Source organism: Squalius cephalus, assembly GCF_949319135.1.
Source record: "Squalius cephalus genome assembly, chromosome: 24".
Lineage (NCBI taxonomy): Eukaryota > Metazoa > Chordata > Actinopteri > Cypriniformes > Leuciscidae > Squalius > Squalius cephalus.
Genome location: NC_137145.1, coordinates 489,924 through 517,500, shown reverse-complemented (window position 1 = coordinate 517,500; position 27,577 = coordinate 489,924). Strand labels below are relative to the sequence as shown.

The 27,577-nt window shown below is 42.2% G+C and overlaps 2 protein-coding genes across 8 annotated transcripts in view; one reads left to right on the top strand and one right to left on the bottom strand.

The window, feature by feature from the left end:
• The window catches only part of erg (ETS transcription factor ERG), a 54,792-nt gene extending 35,977 nt beyond the window's left edge, over positions 1 to 18,815 (top strand). For 4 of the 6 annotated variants that reach the window (XM_079860700.1, XM_079860701.1, XM_079860699.1 and 1 more), the window contains 8 exons: positions 1,644 to 1,789; positions 4,323 to 4,526; positions 10,619 to 10,699; positions 10,979 to 11,050; positions 12,061 to 12,120; positions 12,194 to 12,250; positions 12,901 to 12,948; positions 16,725 to 18,815. In XM_079860700.1, coding sequence (XP_079716826.1) covers positions 1,644 to 1,789; positions 4,323 to 4,526; positions 10,619 to 10,699; positions 10,979 to 11,050; positions 12,061 to 12,120; positions 12,194 to 12,250; positions 12,901 to 12,948; positions 16,725 to 17,233 — 1,177 coding nt within the window. In that variant the 3' untranslated portion in view covers positions 17,234 to 18,815. The remainder of the gene's footprint in view (positions 1 to 1,643; positions 1,790 to 4,322; positions 4,527 to 10,618; positions 10,700 to 10,978; positions 11,051 to 12,060; positions 12,121 to 12,193; positions 12,251 to 12,900; positions 12,949 to 16,724) is intronic. The other 2 variants (XM_079860703.1, XM_079860704.1) reach the window with 1 other exon arrangement.
• A 608-nt stretch (positions 18,816 to 19,423) lies between these two features.
• kcnj15 (potassium inwardly rectifying channel subfamily J member 15) lies at positions 19,424 to 26,341 on the bottom strand. 2 transcript variants are annotated; one of them, XR_013819978.1, is made up of 3 exons: positions 26,269 to 26,341; positions 19,933 to 21,488; positions 19,424 to 19,735 (listed from the first exon to the last, which is right to left on the bottom strand). XR_013819978.1 is itself a non-coding variant. In XM_079860731.1 (2 exons), exon 2 carries the CDS (start codon positions 21,472 to 21,474, stop codon positions 20,464 to 20,466), a length of 1,011 nt encoding a protein of 336 aa, XP_079716857.1. In that variant the 5' UTR covers positions 21,475 to 21,488; positions 26,269 to 26,341; the 3' UTR covers positions 19,424 to 20,463. The 2 variants fall into 2 exon arrangements, 1 of the variants encoding a protein (XP_079716857.1); XM_079860731.1 differs by having other exon boundaries at positions 19,424 to 21,488.
• Positions 26,342 to 27,577: the final 1,236 nt, after the last annotated feature.

Below are 27,577 nucleotides of genomic sequence, written 5' to 3'. Positions count from 1 at the left end.
AACCCCACACCATCACCCCCCCTCCACCAAACAACCCCACATCATAACCCCCCCTCCACCAAACAACCCCACACCATCACCCCCCTCCACCAAACAACCCCACACCATCACCCCCCCTCCACCAAACAACCCCACACCATCACCCCCCCTCCACCAAACAACCCCGCACCATAACCTCCCCTCCACCAAACAACCCCGCACCATAACCCCCCCCACCAAACAACCCCACACCATCACCCTCCCTCCACCGAACAACCCCACACCATCACCCCCCCCCACCAAACAACCCCGCACCATAACCCCCCCCACCAAACAACCCCACACCTTCCTCCACCAAACCTTACACTCGGCATAGTGCAGTCAGGCAAGCACCATGTGGTTCGATTATTCATGTGATCATACAGTGCATTACATGGGATAATTAATAGATTTTGTTTTGTTTAATAATGCATTGTATAAAAAGGCTTCAAGTAAAGCCATTTTTTCCTACTGTGAAAACATTTGAATAATCTAAAGATCCCTTTTCCACTATGAAGAACCTTTGGTGGTCTATGGATGTCAAAGGGTTTTTCATGGATCCATCAACGCTGGGAAAGAAGCTGTGTTTGTGTTCATGTGCAGCCGTTCTCAGTCGCCCTGATGATGAAACTCCATGGCGGTTTGACAGAAGCTCCTGATCTGCTGTTTTATGGATGTGTGTGAGTTCATGAGCTCGACGAGCAGAACTTTCCGTCTCCTCGAGCCCAACAGTTGGTGGACACATGAGCGGGACTCGCCTGGAGCCTGTGGCTGTTGGTTTGGAGTTTGATGGCATTCCAGCAGAATCCCTCACATCTGTGTCCTCGTGTGAGAATAATGAGTGATGAGAAGAAACGCTCTGGACGTCAACATATCTGTGCTGCTCAAACAGCCACTTTCTCTTCTTTTTATTCTCCTCACATTACTGCCATTACTTCAGACTGAACAGTCTAACAGTTTGGGGTTGGGAATATGCTTTTTTAAGAGTCTCTTCTGCTCATCAAGGCTGAATTTATCTGATAAAAATACAGTAAATTCAGTGAAATATTATTCCAGTGTAAATCATCTGTTTTCTATGTGAATATACAGTAAAGTGTAATTTATTCCTGTGATCAAAGCTGAACGTTCAGCATCATTACTCCAGTCTTCAGTGTCACATGATCCTTCAGAAATCACTCTAATATGAGGATTTGAGGATCAAGAAACATGTTTTTTACATTTTTATTTCAGGATTCTTTGATGAATAGAAAGTTAAAAAGAATATAAATTACCTGAAATAGAATCTTTTGTAACATTATAAATGTCTTTACTGTCACTTTTGATCATTTTACTGTGTCCTTCCTTGATGAATAAAAAATATTAAGTTCATAATGACCCCAAAAGTGTATTTTTGCTTTTGTAGATTATTTCAGTCTGTTTTTGTTGTTTTTAGTTTGATAGTTTGATAATCTCACATTGGCTTGCATGAATTGAAGGTTCAGCGCTCAGTATCTGAAAGCAAAATATTTGCATCCCGAGTTCTTCATGCGAACACTGATATTTCCTTCAGGAAATGCACATCTGACCCGTGTGTGTGTGTGTGTGTGTGTGTGTGTGTGTGTGTGTGTGTGTGTGTGTGTGTGCAGAAGTTCTCCTGATGACTGTCCAGTGGTGAAAGGTAAAATCTCTCCAGTTGCGAATGTTCCAGTGATGTACAGCAACTACATGGAGGAAAAACACATTCCACCGCCCAACATGATCACCAATGAACGCAGAGTGATCGTACCTGCAGGTAACACACTCACACACACACACACACACACACACACACACACACACTCACTCTGTGCTGCATGCAGTCTTCATGGTTTGAGTAAGAGTTTCTCTGCACTTCCTGCTCAGTTGTGAGGAACAGTGAAGCTCTGCAACAGCAACATCCTGTTTTTTTCGGTCATGAATCAGGACAATAGACACGCGTTCACAAGAATGTGCAGGAGGAGCGCAGATAGAGATCGGAGACGCTCAAACACACTCAGCTGAACATCCATTCCTTCTAACATCAGTCAATGCTTTAGATCTATGTTAACTAGCAGTGAATTATGACTAAAGTTCAGTCCAATTGAACTGGAATTAGAATTAAAATGACAGGAAGAGCAATTTAATGACACAACAGAGACGCTTGCTTAGTCTGTTTTGCAACAAAACATTGTTTTTTTAAAACACACACACACACACACACACACACACACACACACGCACACGCAAATACACACACACACACACACACACTCTCTCTCTCTCTCCCTCACACACACACACACACTCTGTCACACTCAAAATATTTTAAAGGGGTCATGAACTGGATTACACATGGATGATTTTACATAAAACATTGTCATAATTTAGAATAAAAGGCATTTTTTCCTAGCCTGATTTTAGCCTCTGATTTGAATGCTCTGTTTAAAGGGGCATGTCTGTGTGAGACTTCAGTGTAAACACCCACTGCTGTGATTGGCTGTGAGACTTCAGTGTAAACGCCCACTGCTGTGATTGGCTGTGAGACTTCAGTGTAAACGCCCACTTCTGTGATTGGCTGTGAGACTTCAGTGTAAACGACCCACAGCTGTGATTGGCTGTGAGACTTTAGTGTAAACACCCACTTCTGTGATTGGCTGTGAGACTTCAGTGTAAACGCCCACTGCTGTGATTGGCTGTGAGACTTCAGTGTAAACGCCCACTGCTGTGATTGGCTGTGAGACTTCAGTGTAAATGCCCACTTCTGTGATTGGCTATGAGACTTCAGTGTAAACGCCCACTTCTGTGATTGGCTGTGAGACTTCAGTGTAAACGCCCACTGCTGTGATTGGCTGTGAGACTTCAGTGTAAACGCCCACTTCTGTGATTGGCTGTGAGACTTTAGTGTAAACGCCCACTGCTGTGATTGGCTGTGAGACTTCAGTGTAAACGCCCACTGCTGTGATTGGCTGTGAGACTTCAGTGTAAACGCCCACTTCTGTGATTGGCTGCTGTGGGACTTGAGTGTAAACTAGCAAGTATTACATGTGGAACTCTCTCCCGAAATATTTGACTACTTTTTTACTATTACAGCTATCGAGATTAACGAATCATGAAAAGTAATGATTATAGCATTATTTTTAGATCTATTCCCATCACATGAAAGGTTGCAGTGATGAGCACTGAGCAGATGACAGACAGTCTGTTGATCGCGTGAATGAAGTGATCTCATCATTGCAGCGCAGTTTCTGCACTCTCACGAATGCTTTCACCAAATAACAATGCAAACACGATTTAAATACAGTAAAGAGCTTTGTTGTGCAGTGTAACAGCATCATTGATTTCATAACGAGTTTTGGCTAATGTCCAGATGAACTCGCGCTGTGTGATTGACAGCTTGGGCAATTGGAAAGGGATTGTTCTTTGATCGCTTTCTGTATATATATTAATCACAGTTTAAATAAGATTATTTTCATCCTACTAAGAGAAACGATGTGAAGTTGATCGTTTAGTCACTGGCTTGATTTACTGATGCATAAACAGTATTGAACGATTTTAAGAGAAAGATAATCTGTCTGAGCTTGAATAATTACACATCAGAAATCACTGATCACAGATCAGGCGTTAGAATAAACATGGTTACTTACATGTTTGTAGCGCTGCTGGCAGATCCACATTGTAAAAGTCTGTTTGCAAAGCCTGCGCCAAAATTGCGACTGATTTACCAAATAATCCACAGTGAAATGTACCGAATACAAACAAATAATGCACTGCTGAGACTTTCACATTGTTGAAAAAACAACAACACTTTCCTAGCATTAGGATCGTTTGGAAGGTAATGGTATTGATCCTGTTGATGTTTTTCTAGAAAGGCGGTCTTTCGTTGCTCTGTGATGTCATAATCTCCACTTCTCAGATCCTGTTGTTTTCTGGCCTTGGTTTCAATAAAAGCTGTTTTTGGAATAACAGGGAAGTTTTGAGTTTTGAAACTTACAGGATATTTTTATAGTATAACGAACTCTTAACTGTCAAAAGATCAAGGAAAATTTGAATTCTCAGTTCATGACCCCTTTAAATATGAGGGCAGAACTATTCTATTTCAATTGAATGTTGAAATGAATCAAATCAACTGAATCAGAGTTGATGTGTGTGTGTGTGTGCGTGTATGTGTGTGTTGTGTGAGTGACTGACCTGTGCTCTGTGTGTCAGATCCCGGTCTGTGGTCAGCGGATCACGTGTGTCAGTGGCTGGAGTGTGTGTGTGTGTGTGTGTGTGTGTGTGTGATTGACCTGTGCTCCTGTGTGCGACAGATCCCAGTCTGTGGTCAGCGGATCACGTGTGTCAGTGGCTGGAGTGGGCCGTGAAGGAGTTCGGACTGCCGGAGGTGGACGTGTCTCTGTTCCACAGTGTCGATGGGAAGCAACTCTGCAAGATGAGCAAAGACGACGTCCAGCGACTGACCAGCAGCTACACAGCCGAGATCCTGCTGTCTCATCTGCACTACCTCAGAGAGAGTGAGTGTCTCTCACCTGTCTCTCTCTCTCTCTCTGTGTGTGTGTGTGTGTGTGTGTGTGTGTGTGTCTGACCGGCAGCTACACGGCCGAGATCCTGCTATTTCACCTGCACTACCTCAGAGAGAGTGAGTGTCTCTCGCCTGTCTCTCTCTCTCTGTGTGTGTGTGTGTGTGTGTGTGTGTGTGTGTGTGTGTGTGTGTGTGTCTGACCGGCAGCTACACGGCCGAGATCCTGCTATTTCACCTGCACTACCTCAGAGAGAGTGAGTGTCTCTTGCCCGTCTGTCTGTCTCTCTCTCTCTCTCTCTGTGTGTGCGTGCATCAGCTGCTCATCATGACGCTTCATAAGCTCTTCATTACTGACCTTTGACCTCATTCACTCTGCTGACCTCTGACCTCATTCACTCCACTGACCTCTGACCTCACTTTCACATGACTCATTAACATGCATTAATACATCAGATTTAGACATGTGTGAATCTCATCAGACCTGTCCAGGTCATACTCCCCCCCCCCCCCCCCCCCCCCAAAAAATCAGAAAATGTATATATTATCATTTAAACTTTAAGTAAAATTTAGATTTTTAAAACATACAATTTTAAACTGAATTATATTTTAAATAAAGTCTAAAGAAATGTTGGTTATACTTTCTATGAAGACCATGCTTATAATATTTATGTAAGGCATAATGTACATCCAGCCGGTTGTTATCTCAGAATAAACCCTACAGGGTGATCAGGATCAGGTCTTGCATCTGTTACAGTATGGAGACACAGGAGAGGAAGAATGATGGTGAATAGTGAGTATTTTGATAAATAAGGCTCGACGGGAGGAGACTCTGGAAGGGTGGTCTCGATGGAACGAGACTCTGGAAGGGTGGTCTCGATGGAACGAGTCTCTGGAAGGGCGGTCTCGACGGTACGAGACTCTGGAAGGGCGGTCTCGACGGTACGAGACTCTGGAAGGGCGGTCTCGATGGGACAAGACTCTGGAAGGGTGGTCTCCACGGGACGAGACTGGAAGGGCGGTCTCGATGGAACGAGACTCTGGAAGGGTGGTCTCGACAGAATGAGACTCTGGAAGGGCGGTCTCGACGGGACTAGACTCTGGAAGGGTGGTCTCCACGGGATGAGACTGGAAGGGGGGTCTCCACGGGACGATACTCTGGAAGGGTGGTCTCGATGGAACGAGTCTCTGGAAGGGCGGTCTCCACGGGATGAGACTGGAAGGGGGGTCTCCACGGGACGATACTCTGGAAGGGTGGTCTCGATGGAACGAGACTCTGGAAGGGCGGTCTCGACAGTACAAGACTCTGGAAGGGTGGTCTCCACGGGACAAGACTCTGGAAGGGTGGTCTCCACGGGACGAGACTGGAAGGGCGGTCTCGATGGAACGAGTCTCTGGAAGGGCGGTCTCGACGGTACGAGACTCTGGAAGGGCGGTCTCGATGGGACAAGACTCTGGAAGGGTGGTCTCCACGGGACGAGACTGGAAGGGCGGTCTCGATGGAACGAGACTCTGGAAGGGTGGTCTCGACAGAATGAGACTCTGGAAGGGCGGTCTCGATGGGACTAGACTCTGGAAGGGTGGTCTCCACGGGATGAGACTGGAAGGGGGGTCTCCACGGGACGATACTCTGGAAGGGTGGTCTCGATGGAACGAGTCTCTGGAAGGGCGGTCTCGACGGGACTAGACTCTGGAAGGGCGGTCTCGACAGTACAAGACTCTGGAAGGGTGGTCTCCACGGGACAAGACTCTGGAAGGGTGGTCTCCACGGGACGAGACTGGAAGGGCGGTCTCGATGGAACGAGACTCTGGAAGGGTGGTCTCCACAGGACGACTCTGGAAGGGCAGTCTCGACAGAACGAGACTCTGGAAGGGTGGTCTCGACAGAACGAGACTCTGGAAGGGCGGTCTCGACGGGTCTAGACTCTGGAAGGGCGGTCTCGACGGAACGAGACTCTGGAAGGGCGGTCTCGACGGTACGAGACTCTGGAAGGGCGGTCTCGACGGAACGAGACTCTGGAAAGGTGGTCTCTACGGGATGAGACTGGAAGGGCGGTCTCCACGGGATGAGACTGGAAGGGCGGTCTCCACGGAACGAGACTCTGGAAGAGCGGTCTTTACGGGATGAGACTGGAAGGGCGGTCTCCACGGGACGAGACTGGAAGGGCGGTCTCCACGGGACGAGACTCTGGAAGGGCGGTCTCTACGGGACGAGACTGGAAGGGTGGTCTCGACGGAAAGAGACTCTGGAAGTGTGGTCTCGACAGGACGAGACTCTGGAAGGGTGGTCTCTACGGGACGAGACTGGAAGGGCGGTCTCGACGGAACGAGACTCTGGAAGGACGGTCTCTACGGGACGAGACTGGAAGGGCGGTCTCCACGGGACGAGATTCTGGAAGTGTGGTCTCGACGGAACGAGACTCTGGAAGGACGGTCTCTACGGGACGAGACTGGAAGGGCGGTCTCCACGGGACGAGATTCTGGAAGTGTGGTCTTGACGGAACGAGACTCTGGAAGGACGGTCTCTACGGGACGAGACTGGAAGGGCGGTCTCCACGGGACGAGATTCTGGAAGGGTGGTCTCGACGGAAAGAGACTCTGGAAGTGTGGTCTCGACAGGACGAGACTCTGGAAGGGCCGTCTCGACGGAACGAGACTCTGGAAGGGCGGTCTCCACGGGACGAGATTCTGGAAGTGTGGTCTCGACGGAACGAGACTCTGGAAGGACGGTCTCTACGGGACGAGACTGGAAGGGCGGTCTCCACGGGACGAGATTCTGGAAGGGTGGTCTCGACGGAAAGAGACTCTGGAAGTGTGGTCTCGACAGGACGAGACTCTGGAAGGGTGGTCTCTACGGGACGAGACTGGAAGGGCGGTCTCCACAGGACGAGACTCTGGAAGGGCCGTCTCGACGGAACGAGACTCTGGAAGGACGGTCTCTACGGGACGAGACTGGAAGGGCGGTCTCCACGGGACGAGATTCTGGAAGTGTGGTCTCGACGGAACGAGACTCTGGAAGGACGGTCTCTACGGGACGAGACTGGAAGGGCGGTCTCCACGGGACGAGATTCTGGAAGGGTGGTCTCTACGGGACGAGATTGGAAGGGCGGTCTCCACAGGACGAGACTCTGGAAGGGCGGTCTCGACGGAACGAGACTCTGGAAGGGTGGTCTCTACGGGACGAGATTGGAAGGGCGGTCTCCACAGGACGAGACTCTGGAAGGGCGGTCTCGACGGAACGAGACTCTGGAAGGGTGGTCTCGACGGAACGAGACTCTGGAAGGACGGTCTCGACGGAACGAGACTCTGGAAGGGCGGCCTCCACGGGAGGAGACTCTGGAAGGGCGGTCTCCACGGGACGAGACTGGAAGGGCGGTCTCCACGGGACGAGACTCTGGAAGGGTGGTCTCGACGGAACGAGACTCTGGAAGGGCGATCTCCACGGGATGAGACTCTGGAAGGGTTGGCTCCATGGAATGAGACTCTGGAAGGGTGGTCTCGACAGGATAAGACTCTGGAAGGGTGGTCTCCATGGAACAAGACTGGAAGGGCGGGCTCGACGGGATGAGACTCTGGAAGGGCGGTCTCGACGGGACTAGACTCTGGAAGGGTGGTCTCCACGGGAGGAGACTCTGGAAGGGCAGTCTTGGCGGTTAGAGACTCTGGAAGGGTGGTCTCGATGGGAGGAGACTCTGGAAGGGCGGTCTCGACGGGTCTAGACTCTGGAAGGGCGGTCTCGACAGAACGAGACTCTGGAAGGGTGTCTCGATGGAACGAGACTCTGAGAAGGGCGGTCTCGATGGAACGAGACTCTGGAAGGACGGTCTCGATGTGAGGAGACTCTGGAAGGACGGTCTCGACAGAACGAGACTCTGGAACGGTGGTCTTGACGGGAGGAGACTCTGGAAGGGTGGTCTTGATGGGAGGAGACTCTGGAAGGACGGTCTCGACAGAACGAGACTCTGGAAGGGTGGTCTCCACGGGACGAGATTGGAAGGGCGGTCTCGACAGAACGAGACTCTGGAAGGGTGGTCTTGACGGGAGGAGACTCTGGAAGGGCGGTCTCCACGGGACGAGACTGGAAGGGCGGTCTCGACAGAACGAGACTCTGGAAGGGTGGTCTTGACGGGAGGAGACTCTGGAAGGGCGTTCTCGACAGAATGAGGCTCTGGAAGGGCGGTCTCGACAGAACGAGACTCTGGAAGGGTGGTCTTGAGGGGAGGAGACTCTGGAAGGGAGGTCTCGACAGAACGAGGCTCTGGAAGGGCGGTCTCGACAGAACGAGACTCTGGAAGGGTGGTCTTGACGGGAGGAGACTCTGGAAGGGAGGTCTCGACAGAACGAGGCTCTGGAAGGGCGGTCTCGACAGAACGAGACTCTGGAAGGGTGGTCTTGAGGGGGGAGACTCTGGAAGGGAGGACTCGACAGAACGAGGCTCTGGAAGGGCGATCTCGACAGAACGAGACTCTGGAAGGGTGGTCTCCACGGGAGGAGACTCTGGAAGGGTGGTCTCGATGGGAGGAGACTCTGGAAGGGCAGTCTCGGCGGTTAGAGACTCTGAAAGGGTGGTCTTGACGGGAGGAGACTCTGGAAGGGCGGTCTCGATGGGATGAGACTCTGGAAGGGTTGTCTCGACAGGACAAGGCTCTGGAAAGGTGGTCTCGACGGAACGAGACTCTGGAAGGGCGGTCTCGACGGAACGAGAGAATAATAACTACATTATTTTTATAATTACTTATAAGTCATACATTTGCTTTTTCAATGTGCATGCTCATAATCCATAATACACTGATTTATAAATAGTTCCAGAGACACTTGTTTGCTGTACCAATTAGTTATCAATTATGTCTTTAATTGCTAATGTTGGCATTAGACGTCATAAAAGATAATTATGATTTGTTAAATCTGTATCTCCTCAGCCATTTGCATGGTTGCTTATAGAAGTTTGGAATTATACTGTAAAAAAATATTGTTGCAGTATTTTGCTAGTAACTAACATTAAAAAAAATACATATTTTTAACTGTTTGTATTAATGATTATGTGTTTGTGGTTTTTTTTTGTTTGTTTTTTTCATTTTCCATTATTTTATTACAGCAATTATTGTTCATTAGTTACATTTACAAGTAAACAACTTAAAATGTATGATGAGCACATCTTCATAATTTCTTAACATTTTCTTTAGGAAAATTGCATCCCATGTTTTCGCTTTACTTAGAGACAACAATGATGCATTTATAGAGGTTAGTAACTGTATTATTACTCACAATAAGTATTTATAAGAACACAACATGGCTATTAATGCCAATATATTCACTTATTTGACAGAAATAAAACTGAATTACTAAAAAGTTATTGTAACTGTAATAAGATAAGATTATAGCAATGCAGGTTGCATCTTTATAAATATATTAATGGATCCATACAACTGACTAATTAATACTTATAAATCAGTGTATTATGGATTATGAGCATGCACATTGAAAAAGCAAATGCATGACATAAGTAATTATAAAAATAATATAAATGTAACTATAACTGTTATAGGTCGTAATGAGTCTATATAAATATATTTATAAAATAGTAATACTTATAAATAAGTATAAATGGAGCTATAATTCATTATATGCATGGGCTTCATAGAAAGTGTTACCAAAATGTTTTGCATTGTGACATGATTGTGATCAAACAGAAGCTCATTTCACCTTCAGCTCTCAGTATTTCTATTCATATCATTTATTTAATGCTGATTCAAATGAACATGTCAGAAGTGATGAGAATGAGATTTCTCTGCATTACAGTAACAAGAGTTTGTTGCAGAATGTGTTTGAAACAGTGTGTCACAGTGTGAAACATCTTCATGGTTTAAATATAAAATATTATTTAAAAAAAATTCAGTGGATTTGGGGGTAAAATATGTGAAGTAGAGATCATTTTTCTTTGATATGCATGAGATGAGAGAGAAAGACATTCTCTGTTTTCATCTGTCTGTCTTCATCCGTCTGTCTCTCTCTGTCAGCGTCATGTCAAAGGATGTTTCTTCAGTTGTTTTATTCTTTTATTTTTCATGTGAATGTTTTGTTTCTCAGCTCCACTTCCTCATTTGACTTCAGATGATGTTGACAAAGCCTTGCAAAACTCCCCGCGGTTAATGCATGCTCGCAATACAGGTAAGCAGCACTGCAGCTCCACCCCAGTCCCGCCCCCACTGCCTCTGACTCCGCCCCCGCTGCATATGACCCCACCCCACCGTCTTTGACCCCACCCCTCCACCTCTGACTCCGCCCCTTCCGCTTACAGCAGTCACACACACACACACACACACACTGTCTGATGTGCTTGCAGCGCTGCGGTTCCCCAGTCGTTGTGCATGAGCTGCATGATGCTGAATGCGATCAGTTTAACAGGCGTCGTGTCGCTGATGTTTTCTGCTCGTGTGTGTCTTTCAGGAGGAGCGAGTTTCATCTTCCCCAATGCCCCCGTTTACCCTGCAGACAACAGCAGAGGAGCCAGCAGAGCAGGTCACACACACACACACACACACACACACACACACACACACACACACACACACAGAGGTCAGGGCCCTGAAACACACACACACACACACACACACACACACACACACGTCAGGCCCTTGAAACACACACACACACACACACACACACACACACACACACACACACACACACACACACACACACACACACGTCAGGCCCTGAAACACTCACACACACACACACACGTCAGGCCCCTGAAACACTCACACACACACACACACACACACACACACACGTCAGGCCCTGAAACACTCACACACACACACACACACACACACACATGTCAGGCCCCTGAAAAACACACACACACACACACACACACACACACACACACACACACACACACACACGTCAGGCCCTGAAACACTCACACACACACACGTCAGGCCCCTGAAACACTCACACACACACACACACACACGTCAGGCCCTGAAACACTCACACACACACACACACACACACACACACACACACACACACACACACACACACATCAGGCCCTGAAACACACACACACACACACACACACACACACACACGTCAGGCCCCTGAAACACTCACACACACACACACACACACACACGTCAGGCCCTGAAACACTCGCACACACACACACACACACACACACACACACACACACGTCAGGCCCCTGAAACACTGACGCACACACACACACACACGCACACACCCACACACACTCGCACACACACACACACACACACACACACACGTCAGGCCCTGAAACACTCACACACACACACACACACACACGTCAGGCCCCTGAAACACTCACGCACACACACACACACACGCACACACCCACACACACTCGCACACACACACACACACACACACACGCACACACACACACACACACACACACTCACTCACTCACTCACTCACTCAGACTCATTCACTCACTCACACACACTCTCTGTCTCAGTGAACATGACGTGTGTGTTCTCTCTCAGAGGTCAGCTATGACGTGGTCAGGCGCTCTGGATGGACTCAGCCTGTGTCTGCATCTAAAGGTTGGACAGACGTTCACTGCTCGCTTTACACCACTGTCAGAGACTGTTTAACCTGAGTGTGTCTTTTCCTCAGTTTCCCAGAGTTCTGCTGCCATCCTGAGCAAAGCTGAAGAGCAGAGAGCTCAGTTAGGTGAGAGGATCATGGGTAATCCAGACACGAGCAGATCGTTTCAGATCAGTTCAGCAAACACAACTACAGCATCGCATTCAACAATAAAGCCTCAAATATTTATTCAAAAGAAAACAAATTGTTAGGAAGAAAATAACTCTACAAACTAGTTTCAGCTGATTTCCCAATGAACTTTTGCGGTTTTGTTTTCCTGAAATGACTTGGGAAAATTAACATATAATCTATAAGACAGAAAATATAAAGCACAATAACTGAACACAGTTGATGAATTTAGAGCAGGTGAAATATAGAAGGACTGACTGTGATATTGCCTGATTTTAAAAATGTTTTACAAATATCCGACAGTGAACCTTCAGTGATGCTTCTTTACAAGATACATGTTTATATTTATATATGGTGTAATATTTCACTCTTCTGGTGATTTTTGTGATGAGAATGACTGATTTTGTTGCTTTAATTTCCTCAATTCATGGAAAAATTGCATTTTTTTATAGTTAGCATACCACATTTATCATATTATTTATGACACTCGAGACAATAGTCACACATGACAGAAGCGAATGCAGAAAGCTTAAATAAAGGAAATCAAATAAAGCATAAATGAAGTGAACGGGTTGATGTGTGTCTGATGTTTGTCGTCTTCTCTGCAGACCCGTATCAGATCTTAGGGCCGACGAGCAGCAGGCTGGCCAATCCAGGTGAGAGTCAGAGCTGTTCTAGACTCAGTCCTGACAGTCCAGTCAAGATTTATTTATATAGCACTTTACACAATACACACTGTATCAAAGCAGCTTGATGTTAATGTTTATATGTTCTGAATATCTTAATGCCTTATAGCTGCATTTAACTGATTAGAGTTGGACAATAATATACTTACATTTATAGTATATATTGCTTTATGTGAGAGTACTGTATGTACGCAGATAAAGTTTGACATTTAATTATATATCCAACTTTATATAAACCTAACCTAACCCTGCAAAATAATATAGTTATGTTTTGCTGCGATATATAGAGCTGTACGAGATATAGTTACGTTTTGCTATTGTATCTATAGAGCTGTACGATAGTTACATTCTGCGACGATATATAGAGTTGTCTGATATAGTTAAGTTTTGCTACAATATATAGTGTTGTATAATGTATAGTTACATTTTGCAATGATATATAAAGCTGTACGATATAGTTACATTTGTGACGATATATAGAGCTGTACGATATATTGTTACATTTTGCAACAGTATTAAGTGCTGTAGAATTTATAGATACATTTTGTGACGATATATAGAGCTGTACAATATAGTTATATTTGGGACAAAATATAGAGTTAGTAATATATAGTTCTGGTTTGCGATATATATAGAGCTGTACAATATATAGTTCTGTTTTGCGATATATATAGAGCTGTACAATATATACAGTAGTTATGTTTTGCGCGATATATAGAGCTGTACAATATATATAGTTAAGTTTTGCAACAATATAGAGCTGTACGATATATAAAATGTAAGTTTTGTCACGATATAGAGTTGTACAATATATAGTTACGTTTTGCGATGATATAAAGAGTTGTACGATTTATAGTTGCATTTTGCTACAATATAAAGTGCTCTACAATGTATAGTTACATTTTGCGACGATATATAGAGCTGCATGATATAGTTACATTTGGTACGATATATAGAGTTGTACGAAATATAGTTATGTTTTGCGATATATATAGAGCTGTACGATATATATAGTTACGTTTTGCGATGATATATAGAGCTGCATGATATAGTTACGTTTGGGACGATATATAGAGCTGTACAATATATAGTTACATTTTGCGACAATATAAAGTGCTGAACAATGTATAGTTACATTTTGCAACGATATATAGAGCTGTACAATATAGTTTCGTTTGGGACCATATATAGAGCTGTACAATATAGTTTCGTTTGGGACGATATATAGAGCTGTATGATATATGTTTTGGACAAAATATAGAGTTGTATTATATATTGTTATGTTTTGAGATATATAGAGAGCTGTAAGATATATATAGTTACGTTTTGCTAAAACATATAGTGCTGTACGATATATAGATACGTTTTGCAACGATATATAGTGCTGTACGATATATAGATACGTTTTGCAACGATACACAGAGCTGTATGATATAAAGAGTTGCACGATATATAGTTATGTTTTGTGATATATAGAGAGCTGCACGATATATATAGTTACGTTTTGCTAAAACATATAGAGCTGTACGATATATAGTTACGTTTTGCAACGATATATAGAGCTGTACAATATATATTTATGTTTGGGACGATATATAGAGCTGTATGATATATGTTTTGGACAAAATATAGAGTTGTACGATATATAGTTATGTTTTGTGATATATAGAGAGCTGTACGATATATATAGTTACGTTTTGCTAAAACATACTGTATAGTGCTGTACGATATATAGATACATTTTGCAACGATACACAGAGCTGTATGATATAAAGAGTTGCACGATATACAGTTATGTTTTGTGATATATAGAGAGCTGTACGATATAGTTACGTTTTGCTAAAACATATAGAGCTGTACGATATATAGTTACGTTTTGCAACGATATATAGAGCTGTACGATATATATAGTTACGTTTTGCTAAAACATATAGTGCTGTACGATATATAGATACGTTTTGCAACGATATATAGAGCTGTACGATATATAGTTATGTTTTGCAACGATACATTGAGCTGTACGATATATAGAGTTGTACGATATATAGTTATGTTTTGTGATATATAGAGAGCTGCATGATATATATAGTTACGTTTTGCTAAAACATATAGAGCTGTACGATATATAGTTACGTTTTGCAACGATATATAGAGCTGTACGATATATATAGTTACGTTTTGCTAAAACATATAGTGCTGTACGATATATAGATACGTTTTGCAACGATATATAGTGCTGTACGATATATAATACGTTTTGCAACGATACACAGAGCTGTATGATATAAAGAGTTGCACGATATATAGTTATGTTTTGTGATATATAGAGAGCTGTACGATATATATAGTTACGTTTTGCTAAAACATATAGAGCTGTACGATATATAGTTACGTTTTGCAACGATATATAGAGCTGTACAATATATATTTATGTTTGGGACGATATATAGAGCTGTATGATATATGTTTTGGACAAAATATAGAGTTGTACGATATATAGTTATGTTTTGTGATATATAGAGAGCTGTACGATATATATAGTTACGTTTTGCTAAAACATACTGTATAGTGCTGTACGATATATAGATACATTTTGCAACGATACACAGAGCTGTATGATATAAAGAGTTGCACGATATACAGTTATGTTTTGTGATATATAGAGAGCTGTACGATATAGTTACGTTTTGCTAAAACATATAGAGCTGTACGATATATAGTTACGTTTTGCAACGATATATAGAGCTGTACGATATATATAGTTACGTTTTGCTAAAACATATAGTGCTGTACGATATATAGATACGTTTTGCAACGATATATAGAGCTGTACGATATATAGTTATGTTTTGCAACGATACATTGAGCTGTACGATATATAGAGTTGTACGATATATAGTTATGTTTTGTGATATATAGAGAGCTGCACGATATATATAGTTACGTTTTGCTAAAACATATAGAGCTGTACGATATATAGTTACGTTTTGCAACGATATATAGAGCTGTACGATATATATAGTTACGTTTTGCTAAAACATATAGTGCTGTACGATATATAGATGCGTTTTGCAACGATACATTGAGCTGTACGATATATAGGGTTGTACAATATATAGTTATGTTTTGTGATATATAGAAAGCTGCACGATATATATAGTTACGTTTTGCTAAAACATATAGTGCTGTACGATATATAGATACGTTTTGCAACGATATATAGTGCTGTACGATATATAATACGTTTTGCAACGATACACAGAGCTGTATGATATAAAGAGTTGCACGATATATAGTTATGTTTTGTGATATATAGAGAGCTGTACGATATATATAGTTACGTTTTGCTAAAACATATAGAGCTGTACAATATATAGTTACGTTTTGCAACGATATATAGAGCTGTACGATATATATAGTTACGTTTTGCTAAAACATATAGTGCTGTACGATATATAGTTACGTTTTGCAACGATATATAGAGCTGCACGATATATATAGTTACGTTTTGCTAAAACATGTAGAGCTGTACGATATATAGTTACGTTTTGCAACGATATATAGAGCTGTACAATATATACTTACGATATGTATAGTTATATTTTGCGATGTTGTATAGAGCTGAACGATTAAAAAAAAAACAGTTGAGATGAGTGTACAGTATGTAGGCAGATAAAGTTGTATAAACTTCTAGTAATTGTCTAATTTGTTAATTAGTTTAAGTAGTGACCCTAATGTGTCATCAGGCTCAGGTCAGATCCAGCTGTGGCAGTTCCTCCTGGAGCTTCTGTCCGACAGCGCCAACTCGTCCTGCATCACGTGGGAAGGAACCAATGGCGAGTTCAAGATGACCGACCCCGACGAGGTGGCGCGGCGCTGGGGTGAGAGGAAGAGCAAACCCAACATGAACTACGACAAGCTGAGTCGAGCCCTGCGCTACTACTACGACAAGAACATCATGACCAAAGTGCACGGCAAACGCTACGCGTACAAGTTCGACTTCCACGGCATCGCGCAGGCCCTTCAGCCGCACCCCCCCGACTCGTCCATGTACAAGTACCCGGCGGACCTGCCCTACATGAGCTCGTACCACACACACCCGCAGAAGATGAACTTCATGTCTCCGCATCCTCAGGCCATGAACGTCACATCGTCCGGGTTCTTCAGCGGGCCGAGTCCGTACTGGAACGCTCCGGGATCGGGAATCTACCCCGGACCACGACACCCCCCCACACACATGCCCTCCTACTACTAGACATCTACATCACAAACATCTCAAGACACCAAACTGGAGAATCCCAACCATCCGCCGGCACTCGCCGGATATAAAGCAGGAGAAAGCGTCTGGAATCCGGGAGCCGCGTGGATTCAGCGACGGGAATGTGAAAGTGGCAATATAACATGTAGAAGGGGCTTTTACGCTGCATGATCAAGTACTTATTCAGCTATATGTTCATGTGTACCTTATTGTACAAACACACATATCAGAGGGTGTTCAGAGAGAGAGAGAGAACGTGAGACAGGTCGGAGGAAGAGAGACAGGCGTGTGAGGTGAGAGAGGACGCTGAGGTATGTGAGAAGATGAAGATTAATCTCTTGCCATATTTTATCAGTATTATGTCGCCCATATGGCATCAGAGATCGATACTTGCCTTGAGGAAAATGGCGAAAACTGGAATTTAAAGCTTTCAGATGTTTTTAATGACATCCAACCTTTAAAGACCAAGGTGCATTTATATGAACCCGTGCCTTACTATGGGAGCTTGTTCACGCCAGGTGACTGCGACTTTTTATCTCGCAATTAAGAGTTTATATCTCGTAATTCTGACTTTTTCTCGCAATTCCGAGTTTATATTTGCAATTTTGACTTTCTCGCAATACTGACTTTTTCTCACAATTTTCTCGCAATTCCTAGTTTATATCTCACAATTTTGAAATATTTCTCGCAACACCTAGTTTATATCTTGCAATTCTGACTTTTTCTCGCAATTCCGAGTTTATATCCACAATTCTGACTTTTTATCTCGCAATTCTGACTTTTTTTCTCGCAATTCCGAGTTTATATCTCATAATTGTGACTTTTTCCTCGCAATTACAAGTTTATATTTACAATTTTTATTTTCTCGCAATACTGACTTTTTCTCACAATTACGAGTTTATATCTCGTAATTCTGACTTTTTCTCGCAATTACGAGTTTATATTTGCAATTTTGACTTTCTCGCAATACTGACTTTTTCTCACAATTGCGAGTTTATATCCACAATTCTGACTTTTTATCTCGTAATTCTGACTTTTTTCTCGCAATTCCGAGTTTATGTAAAAAGTCGCAATTACTTTTTTTCTTCTTTTTTTCTTCTGTGGCGGAAACCAGCTTCCATACCTTATAGAGGGATCCAGCTGAAGAGATGTACCAAAGATACCAGTATTATTGTTAATTATTATGATGATGTTCTGAGTCACAAACGCTGTGCGTTTGTTAGATTGAAGTATACAGTTCAGTGTTATAATTCTTTTTATATAATAGATATATAACTTATGCATTTAAACACTACGAGTTGATCTCAGCCAGCCAAACACAGACATTTTATCACAGACGTAGAGAAACGGCAGTTTGATGATTCTCTGTATTATCAGTTGTTTACAGTGAACACACACACGTGTGTTCGTATGACGCTGGACTGGCAGCACACGGGCTCTGACCGACTGAACCCAGATCAGATCAGTTCGCTCAGAGATGCCCTGATGCTCTGAGATTGTTGACAAAGGGAAGAAAACATATACTTGGATAAATTATATGGTTTTCTACTGAATAATTTTAATAAACTATTTTCAACAATGTCGTTCTTCTTGTTTGAGTAAAGAAACACCCACATTGTCTCTTGTTTCTTTCAAAGACAGAGACTAGCGACTGTTGCCTCAAAACACACACACACACACACATACACTCTCTCTCTCTCTCTCACACACACACACACACACTGTTACAACCTGTGCCAGATTTAACTCAAGATTTATTAACAGAACAGAAAACTAAAGCAAACAAGTGCAAATGTAGCATCAGTCAAATCAGTAATGTAGGGGATGTAGTAGTTATGAACTGTAATGTAATGTAATGTAATGTGGCTCCAGTGTAAGTGTAGCAACGGAAAGGTTAACAACATAAACAAACAAAATGTGGAGCGCCGAGGAGTAGTGCAATAGGCATCCAGTGAGCGTGATGAAACCACCCATCGTCTAGATACGGGGCGTCAGTTACCGGATCATCACAACACACACACACACACACACACACACATACACACACACACACACACACTCACACTCTCACACACACACACACACACACTCACACTCTCTCTCTCTCACACACACACACACACACACACACACACACACTTGTTGTCCGAGCGTCTCTGTTGCCACAACAGTCATGAACTGTATAATCATTTGAAGACAATGTATCTTTCAATGTAGAGTTTGTTGAGTTTAAAACACAAATATAAGTCACATATTTATTCAAGGGGAAACATGGATCAAATACAGAAGTTCTGAAATGGATTAAAATATATTATGAGTAAAACAAACCAGAAACACATAAAATACAAAACTGTGGATAGATTGGATGGTGAAAGTGTCTCTATGTGAAGGTGGAGGATCATTTAAAGAGATTGATGGTGAAGTAAGACGATATATATTGATTTAAATAAGACAATCAGCTGTTTTCTATGTGAATATCTAGTAAAGTGTAATTTATTCCTGTGATCAAAGCTGAATGTTCAGCATCATTACTCCAGTCTTCAGTGTCACATGATCCTTCAGAAATCACTCTAATATGAGGATCTGATGCTCAAGAAACATTTACTCACACATTCATTTGTGATTTCTACTGTTTTTTTAATTTTAAAAATTCAGCTTTGATCACAGGAATAAATTACACTTTACTGTATATTCACATAGAAAACAGCTGATTTACACTGGAATAATATTCTGTGATTTTTACTGTATTTTTGATCAAATAATTGCAGCTTTGATCACAGGAATAAATCACACTTTAAATAAAGTCGCAGATAAATCATTCCCGATTCACTTCGATCGACAGGAATGAGGAGTAATGGAGTGTTTCCGTCACACAGATCTTCCGACTCTCCTCATTCCCGCCTGTACTCCTCCTCCAGCTGGAGCTTCTCTCCTCATTCCCGCCTGTACTCCTCCTCCAGCTGGAGCTTCTCTCCTCACTCCCGCCTGTACTCCTCCTCCAGCTGGAGCTTCTCTCCTCATTCCCGCCTGTACTCCTCCTCCAGCTGGAGCTTCTCTCCTCACTCCCGCCTGTACTCCTCCTCCAGCTGGAGCTTCTCTCCTCATTCCCGCCTGTACTCCTCCTCCAGCTGGAGCTTCTCTCCTCACTCCCGCCTGTACTCCTCCTCCAGCTGGAGCTTCTCTCCTCATTCCCGCCTGTACTCCTCCTCCAGCTGGAGCTTCTCTCCTCACTCCCGCCTGTACTCCTCCTCCAGCTGGAGCTTCTCCGCGTCGCAGAGGCTCATCAGCGGGTCGCTGCACACCGTCACCCTGTCGAACACGCTGAGGTCCGCGGTGAGTTTCCCCCCGCTCGTGTGGGACAGCACCGGCGGGAACTCGTGAGCCCACAGGATCTCCTGAGGCGTGTATGAGGTCCGGCTCTGGCACGAGGAGGCCGTGGACTCGACGGTCCCGTTCAGGGTCACGAGCAGCTCGAACTCTCGTCTCTTGAGCTCGTCCGCCGTGAGGTTAGCTAGCGGGCTTCTCTCGTCCAGCACGTGCGAGAAGGTTAGCGGTAGCAAGAGGAACGGACACTCTCCGCTCGAGTCCAGCTGGAAGTCAACGTTCTCCTGATGAACGAGGATCTTCTCTCCCTCTTGCGTGACGCGAGTCGATAGAAGTTTCCCCGAGAGCTGGCACTGAATCAATAGGCTGTTCCTTAGGTTAGCGACGCGTACCATGAGACGTAGCCTCCCGTCACGCACACACACCACCGCTACGCGACTGAACCGGATGCTGCCCGCACGCTTCTTCGGTCGCGCTAGCTTAGCGAGAAACGCTCCGGTGACGAAGATCTCGGCTAGCCCTGTTAGCACCAGCTGTAGCACTAGCGTCAGGATTGCGAGAGGACATTCCTCGGACACGTGCCGGAAGCCGTAGCCGATGGTACTCTGGGTCTCCAGGGAGAACAGGTATGCGCCGGTTAGCGAGTCCACGTTCATCACGCATGGCGTGTGATTGGAGGACGGGTCCGAGTCGAAGTCGCCGTGGCTCAGGCCGATGAGGTAGAACACGACGCCGAACACGAACCACGTCATGACGAAGGTGGAGGCGAAGAGAGTGATCTTGTAACGCCACTTGATGTCCACCACCGTGGTCCAGATGTCGTGCAGGAACAGCTTGATCATTCCCTCCACGTTGTCGATCTTCACGTTACTGTGGCCGTCTTTGGACACCAGGCGCCGCACGCTCTCCGTCATCCTGAGCTTCTGTCCTGAGGAGGAGAAAACACGGGCTAATCAAGCAGCTCCACAGGGATAAACAGGAGAATAACAGAATCAATGGCTATGTTTACATGCACAGCTTTTGTTTCAATTGGACTGAATTCAATCTTATCAATCTTCAATCTTATATAAACTAAATTAAGTGCCCAAAACCAGTCGTCTGTGGATGAGAGTCTGAAGCCAGCACTGATGGGCCGTTGTCCTGCTCCACTTCACACACGCAGAGAAAGGAGGATTATAGGAGGACGAGACACTCGTTGATACGTCACTTTATTCAACAGGAATGTTGAATAAGTGTCTCGTTCAGCGCGTCAAATGTCATTACGATATTTCTACATCATTACGATATTTCTACATCATTACGATATTTCTACATCATTACTCTATTTCTACATCATTACTCTATTTCTACATCATTACGCTATTTCTACATCATTACTCTATTTCTACATCATTACTCTATTTCTACATCATTACGCTATTTCTACATCATTACGCTATTTCTACATCATTACGATATTTCTACGTCATTACGCTATTAATACGTCATTACGCTATTTCTACATCATTACGATATTTCTACATCATTACATCATTACGATATTTCTACATCATTACGCTATTTCTACATCATTACGCTATTTCTACATCATTACTCTATTTCTACATCATTACGATATTTCTACATCATTACGCTATTTCTACATCATTACGCTATTTCTACGTCATTACGATATTTCTACGTCATTACGCTATTTCTACGTCATTATGCTATTTCTACGTCATTACTCTATTTCTACATCATTACGCTATTTCTACGTCATTACGCTATTACTACGTCATTACACTATTTCTACGTCATTACGCTATTACTACGTCATTACGCTATTTCTACGTCATTACGCTATTTCTATTACTCTATTTCTACGTCATTACGCTATTTCTACATCATTACGCTATTTCTACGTCATTACTCTATTTCTACATCATTCCGCTATTTCTGCGTCATTACTCTATTTCTACATCATTACGCTATTATTATGTCATTACGCTATTACTCCGTCATTACGCTATTTCTACGTCATTACGCTATTTATATTACTCTATTTCTACGTCATTACGCTATTTCTACATCATTCCGCTATTTCTGCGTCATTACGCTATTTCTACATCATTACGCTATTTCTACATCCTTACTCTATTTCTACATCATTACGCTATTTCTACATCATTATGCTATTTCTACGTCATTACGATATTTCTACGTCATTACACTATTTCTACGTCATTACTCTATTTCTACGTCATTACGCTATTTCTACATCATTACGTTATTTCTACATCATTACTCTATTTCTACATCATTACGCTATTTCTACATCATTACGATATTTCTACGTCATTACGCTATTTCTACGTCATTACGCTATTTCTACGTCATTACTCTATTTCTACATCATTACGCTATTTCTACGTCATTACGCTATTAATACGTCATTACGATATTTCTACATCATTACGCTATTTCTATGTCATTACGATATTTCTACATCATTACGCTATTACTCCGTCATTACGATATTTCTACATCATTACGCTATTTCTATGTCATTACGATATTTCTACATCATTACGCTATTACTCCGTCATTACGCTATTACTCCGTCATTACGCTATTACTCTGTCATTACGCTATTTCTACGTCATTACTCTATTTCTACATCATTACGCTATTACTATGTCATTACGCTATTACTCCGTCATTACGCTATTTCTACGTCATTCCGCTATTTCTATTACTCTATTTCTACGTCATTACGCTATTTCTACATCATTACGCTATTTCTACGTCATTACTCTATTTCTACATCATTACTCTAGTTCTACGTCATTACTCTATTTCTACATCATTACGCTATTACTATGTCATTACGCTATTACTCCGTCATTACGCTATTACTACGTCATTACGCTATTTCTACGTCATTACGCTATTTCTATTACTCTATTTCTACGTCATTACGCTATTTCTACATCATTACGCTATTTCTACGTCATTACTCTATTTCTACATCATTCCGCTATTTCTGCGTCATTACTCTATTTCTACATCATTACGCTATTATTATGTCATTACGCTATTACTCCGTCATTACGCTATTTCTACGTCATTACGCTATTTATATTACTCTATTTCTACGTCATTACGCTATTTCTACATCATTCCGCTATTTCTGCGTCATTACGCTATTTCTACATCATTACGCTATTTCTACATCCTTACTCTATTTCTACATCATTACGCTATTTCTACATCATTATGCTATTTCTACGTCATTACGATATTTCTACGTCATTACACTATTTCTACGTCATTACTCTATTTCTACGTCATTACGCTATTTCTACATCATTACGTTATTTCTACATCATTACCCTATTTCTACATCATTACGCTATTTCTACATCATTACGATATTTCTACGTCATTACGCTATTTCTACGTCATTACGCTATTTCTACGTCATTACTCTATTTCTACATCATTACTCTATTTCTACATCATTACGCTATTTCTACGTCATTACGCTATTAATACGTCATTACGATATTTCTACATCATTACGCTATTTCTATGTCATTACGATATTTCTACATCATTACGCTATTACTCCGTCATTACGCTATTACTCCGTCATTACGCTATTACTCTGTCATTACGCTATTTCTACGTCATTACTCTATTTCTACATCATTACGCTATTACTATGTCATTACGCTATTACTCCGTCATTACGCTATTTCTACGTCATTCCGCTATTTCTATTACTCTATTTCTACGTCATTTACGCTATTTCTACATCATTACGCTATTTCTACGTCATTACTCTATTTCTACATCATTACTCTAGTTCTACGTCATTACTCTATTTCTACATCCTTACGCTATTTCTACGTCATTACGCTATTTCTACGTCATTACGCTATTTCTACGTCATTACTCTATTTCTACATCATTACTCTATTTCTACATCATTACGCTATTTCTATGTCATTACGCTATTTCTACGTCATTACGCTATTTCTACGTCATTCCGCTATTTCTATTACTCTATTTCTACGTCATTACGCTATTTCTACATCATTACGCTATTTCTACGTCATTACTCTATTTCTACATCATTACTCTAGTTCTACGTCATTACTCTATTTCTACATCATTACGCTATTACTATGTCATTACGCTATTACTCCGTCATTACGCTATTTCTACGTCATTCCGCTATTTCTATTACTCTATTTCTACGTCATTACGCTATTTCTACATCATTACGCTATTTCTACGTCATTACTCTATTTCTACATCATTACTCTAGTTCTACGTCATTACTCTATTTCTACATCCTTACGCTATTTCTACGTCATTACTCTATTTCTAAATCATTACACTATTTCTACATCATTGCACATACGCAGTTCTTTCAGTTTCGGTTTCAGTCGATCAAGTGTTCACATGTTCTCTGGATCGCATTAGAAAAGGAATAAACCCCTTTCAATCCGATCGACGTGTCATTGGGATCGAGCTCAGTCGGATCGATTAAAGTGTTTACATGAAGGATTTTCAGTGCGATTGAGCCGTCAGTCCCATTACTAACGGATGATTTGGTTGCGTGTAAACGTTGCCGTTGCCGATGATGCAACTTCATCAATATGAGACAAACTGCTGTAAAGCAGCTCTAAAGGACTGTCATTATACAGATAAATTCATCTGATTCAGTCAAATCAATAATAGTCAAGTCTCCTTCATTTATACAGCGCTTTAACAATATAGAGTTTCAAAGCAGCTTTACAGTGATAACAGGAGATTACAGTAACAGAGAGTGTTTAGGCTTTACAGCAGATCTAGAATAAAGTTATTGTCCAGATAAAGTTAGTTTTGATTGATTCACTTCTGTTGCGAAGATTATTAGTTATTATCTTAGGGGCCGCTAACACACACCGTTCTCACAGAAAACAGAAACGTTTAATGTGTTCTGGACGTTCATTACACGATAACAGTGTTTGGAGCTCGAGAACGCAAACTTTGAAACAGGATCCAAGGCGTAAGTTTTGAAAATTCTTGAAAAACTTCATCATCTCCTTGTAAACTTCAAAAACGTGAATCTGTGAAACGGTGATGGAGTGCACATGCGTATCACGTGTTTAGTCTATAGATATGTGTGTTTGAATATATATATGCGCAGGCGCGTAGTCCTTCTTTACAAAGTGACATCACTACATTACTTGTCTGGCAGCATAATGCAGAATTATTAGTCGTTTCCGCGAATCCATGTGAACTGGAATCATTCTGATAATGTTTAATCTGTGGGGAAGGAGGCCTTCACAGGAGAGACTAGCGGACACTTATAATACAGCCGACCTTACGTGTCTTTAAACCCACGTGATCCTGAACTCCACCGGGACACAGAAATGGAGAAACCAGGCTGCATTAATATCATTCAGTCACGGTTCTCCTTCAGGTCCTCTTCATCACAGTCGGTTAATGACAATCTTTAACTCGTTATTAGATGCTTCAGACTTCAGACTGCGGGTAAACTCTCTCTCTGCTGTTCTCCTGAGTTAATCAACAGTTCTTCAGAGTTGTAAATTAACAGAGCGGCTCAAGTTCACAAACACACATTCATAAACACTGTATATAAACGAGGAGATTCATAAGTGCATAACCGCCTTTAATCTGTCAGATCCAGAGCGTTTCTGCTGGTCTCTCACCTGTAATCTGAGCCGGTCGAATGTCTCAGTTCTTCTGTGTTCTTGTGTTTGTGTGACTCTGCGTCTCTGTGATGTTGAGGACAGTTAATGAGAGTCCAAAGAAGGAAATTACAGTCAGACTAGTCGAGCCGGTTCTCAGGAACGCCTCCTTCTGTTTCATATGTTACAGTTATGAGTCCAAACACACTGATCTTTCCTTCGTCTGTCTGATACACACCATCACACTCGTACTGTCAGCACTGCAAACATCACGCTCCGACTCAGTGCTTCTCGTCTTACAGCGCACACATCTGACATTCTTAATCAATCAAGATACTGGAGAAGCAAAATGACTGAAAATACTAAGTCTTGTTTTCTGAAAAGGTGAGTTAAGAACTAATATGTTAGTGAGGTAAGACAAATCTTAGTTTCCCTTTGATTTAAGGTTATTTGTCTGATTCCATTAGCAGATATTCTTGTTTTAAGCTCAAACTCACTTCATTTTGATGCATTTTTCATAAACAAGACTTAATATCTTCAGAGTAACAGAAATGTGCCAATATTTGATGCTTAAATGCTTGCAGTCAGATACATCTACACATCTGCTATATTTACAGTTTGATACATTTATTTCATGAAACTTTTTAGTTCATAACGTGTTTTTAAATGTTACTCATTGTTTCAGAACGTTCAGAGAACCTTCAAAAGTAACGTTCCATAATGTTTGAAGAATGGACTGTATCGTATAACCATGGAAAAAACTTTTCAAAACATTTAATAAACTGGACATTTTGAACGTTCAGAGAACATTCAGAAATAACTCTTCATTTAGGCTTACCTTAAGAGGAATGAGCGTTTCACTATTCTCGCGTGATTGCAGAAACATATATACGCTTGAACATCGATGGAGCAACAGATTTTGTGTGAAAATAAATCATAAAAGTGGTTTGTTTTGTTTAAAAATCTTAAAAGTGTGAGGGGTTGATGTGTTCGTGTTAGACTTATGATGTCACGTGACCTTGCCTTGACCTTTGGTGACCCGTTTTAGCATTTACTGCCACTGACTGTTTAACTAGTCAAAATGAATGTTACAGTATATTCTGCAGATTTGACTCCTCATCATTGACTTTAAGTTTATATGAGATATCTAGTCATATACTTTATACTACTTTCATTGGAAAATATTTTCTTATGTCTACAAATGAGATTTGACTAGTAAAAGCTGTAATTAAATGTATTTATAATTGATTTTGCACTATGTATCATTCTTATTCAAATTATGAATTCTTCTTTATATTCTATTGACATTTTCTCCTTTTCTGTTATTCAC

Excerpts from the sequence above, each read along its gene's own strand:
- kcnj15 (XM_079860731.1), bottom strand. The coding sequence starts at position 21,474 with ATGACGGAGAGCGTGCGGCGCCTGGTGTCCAAAGACGGCCACAGTAAC.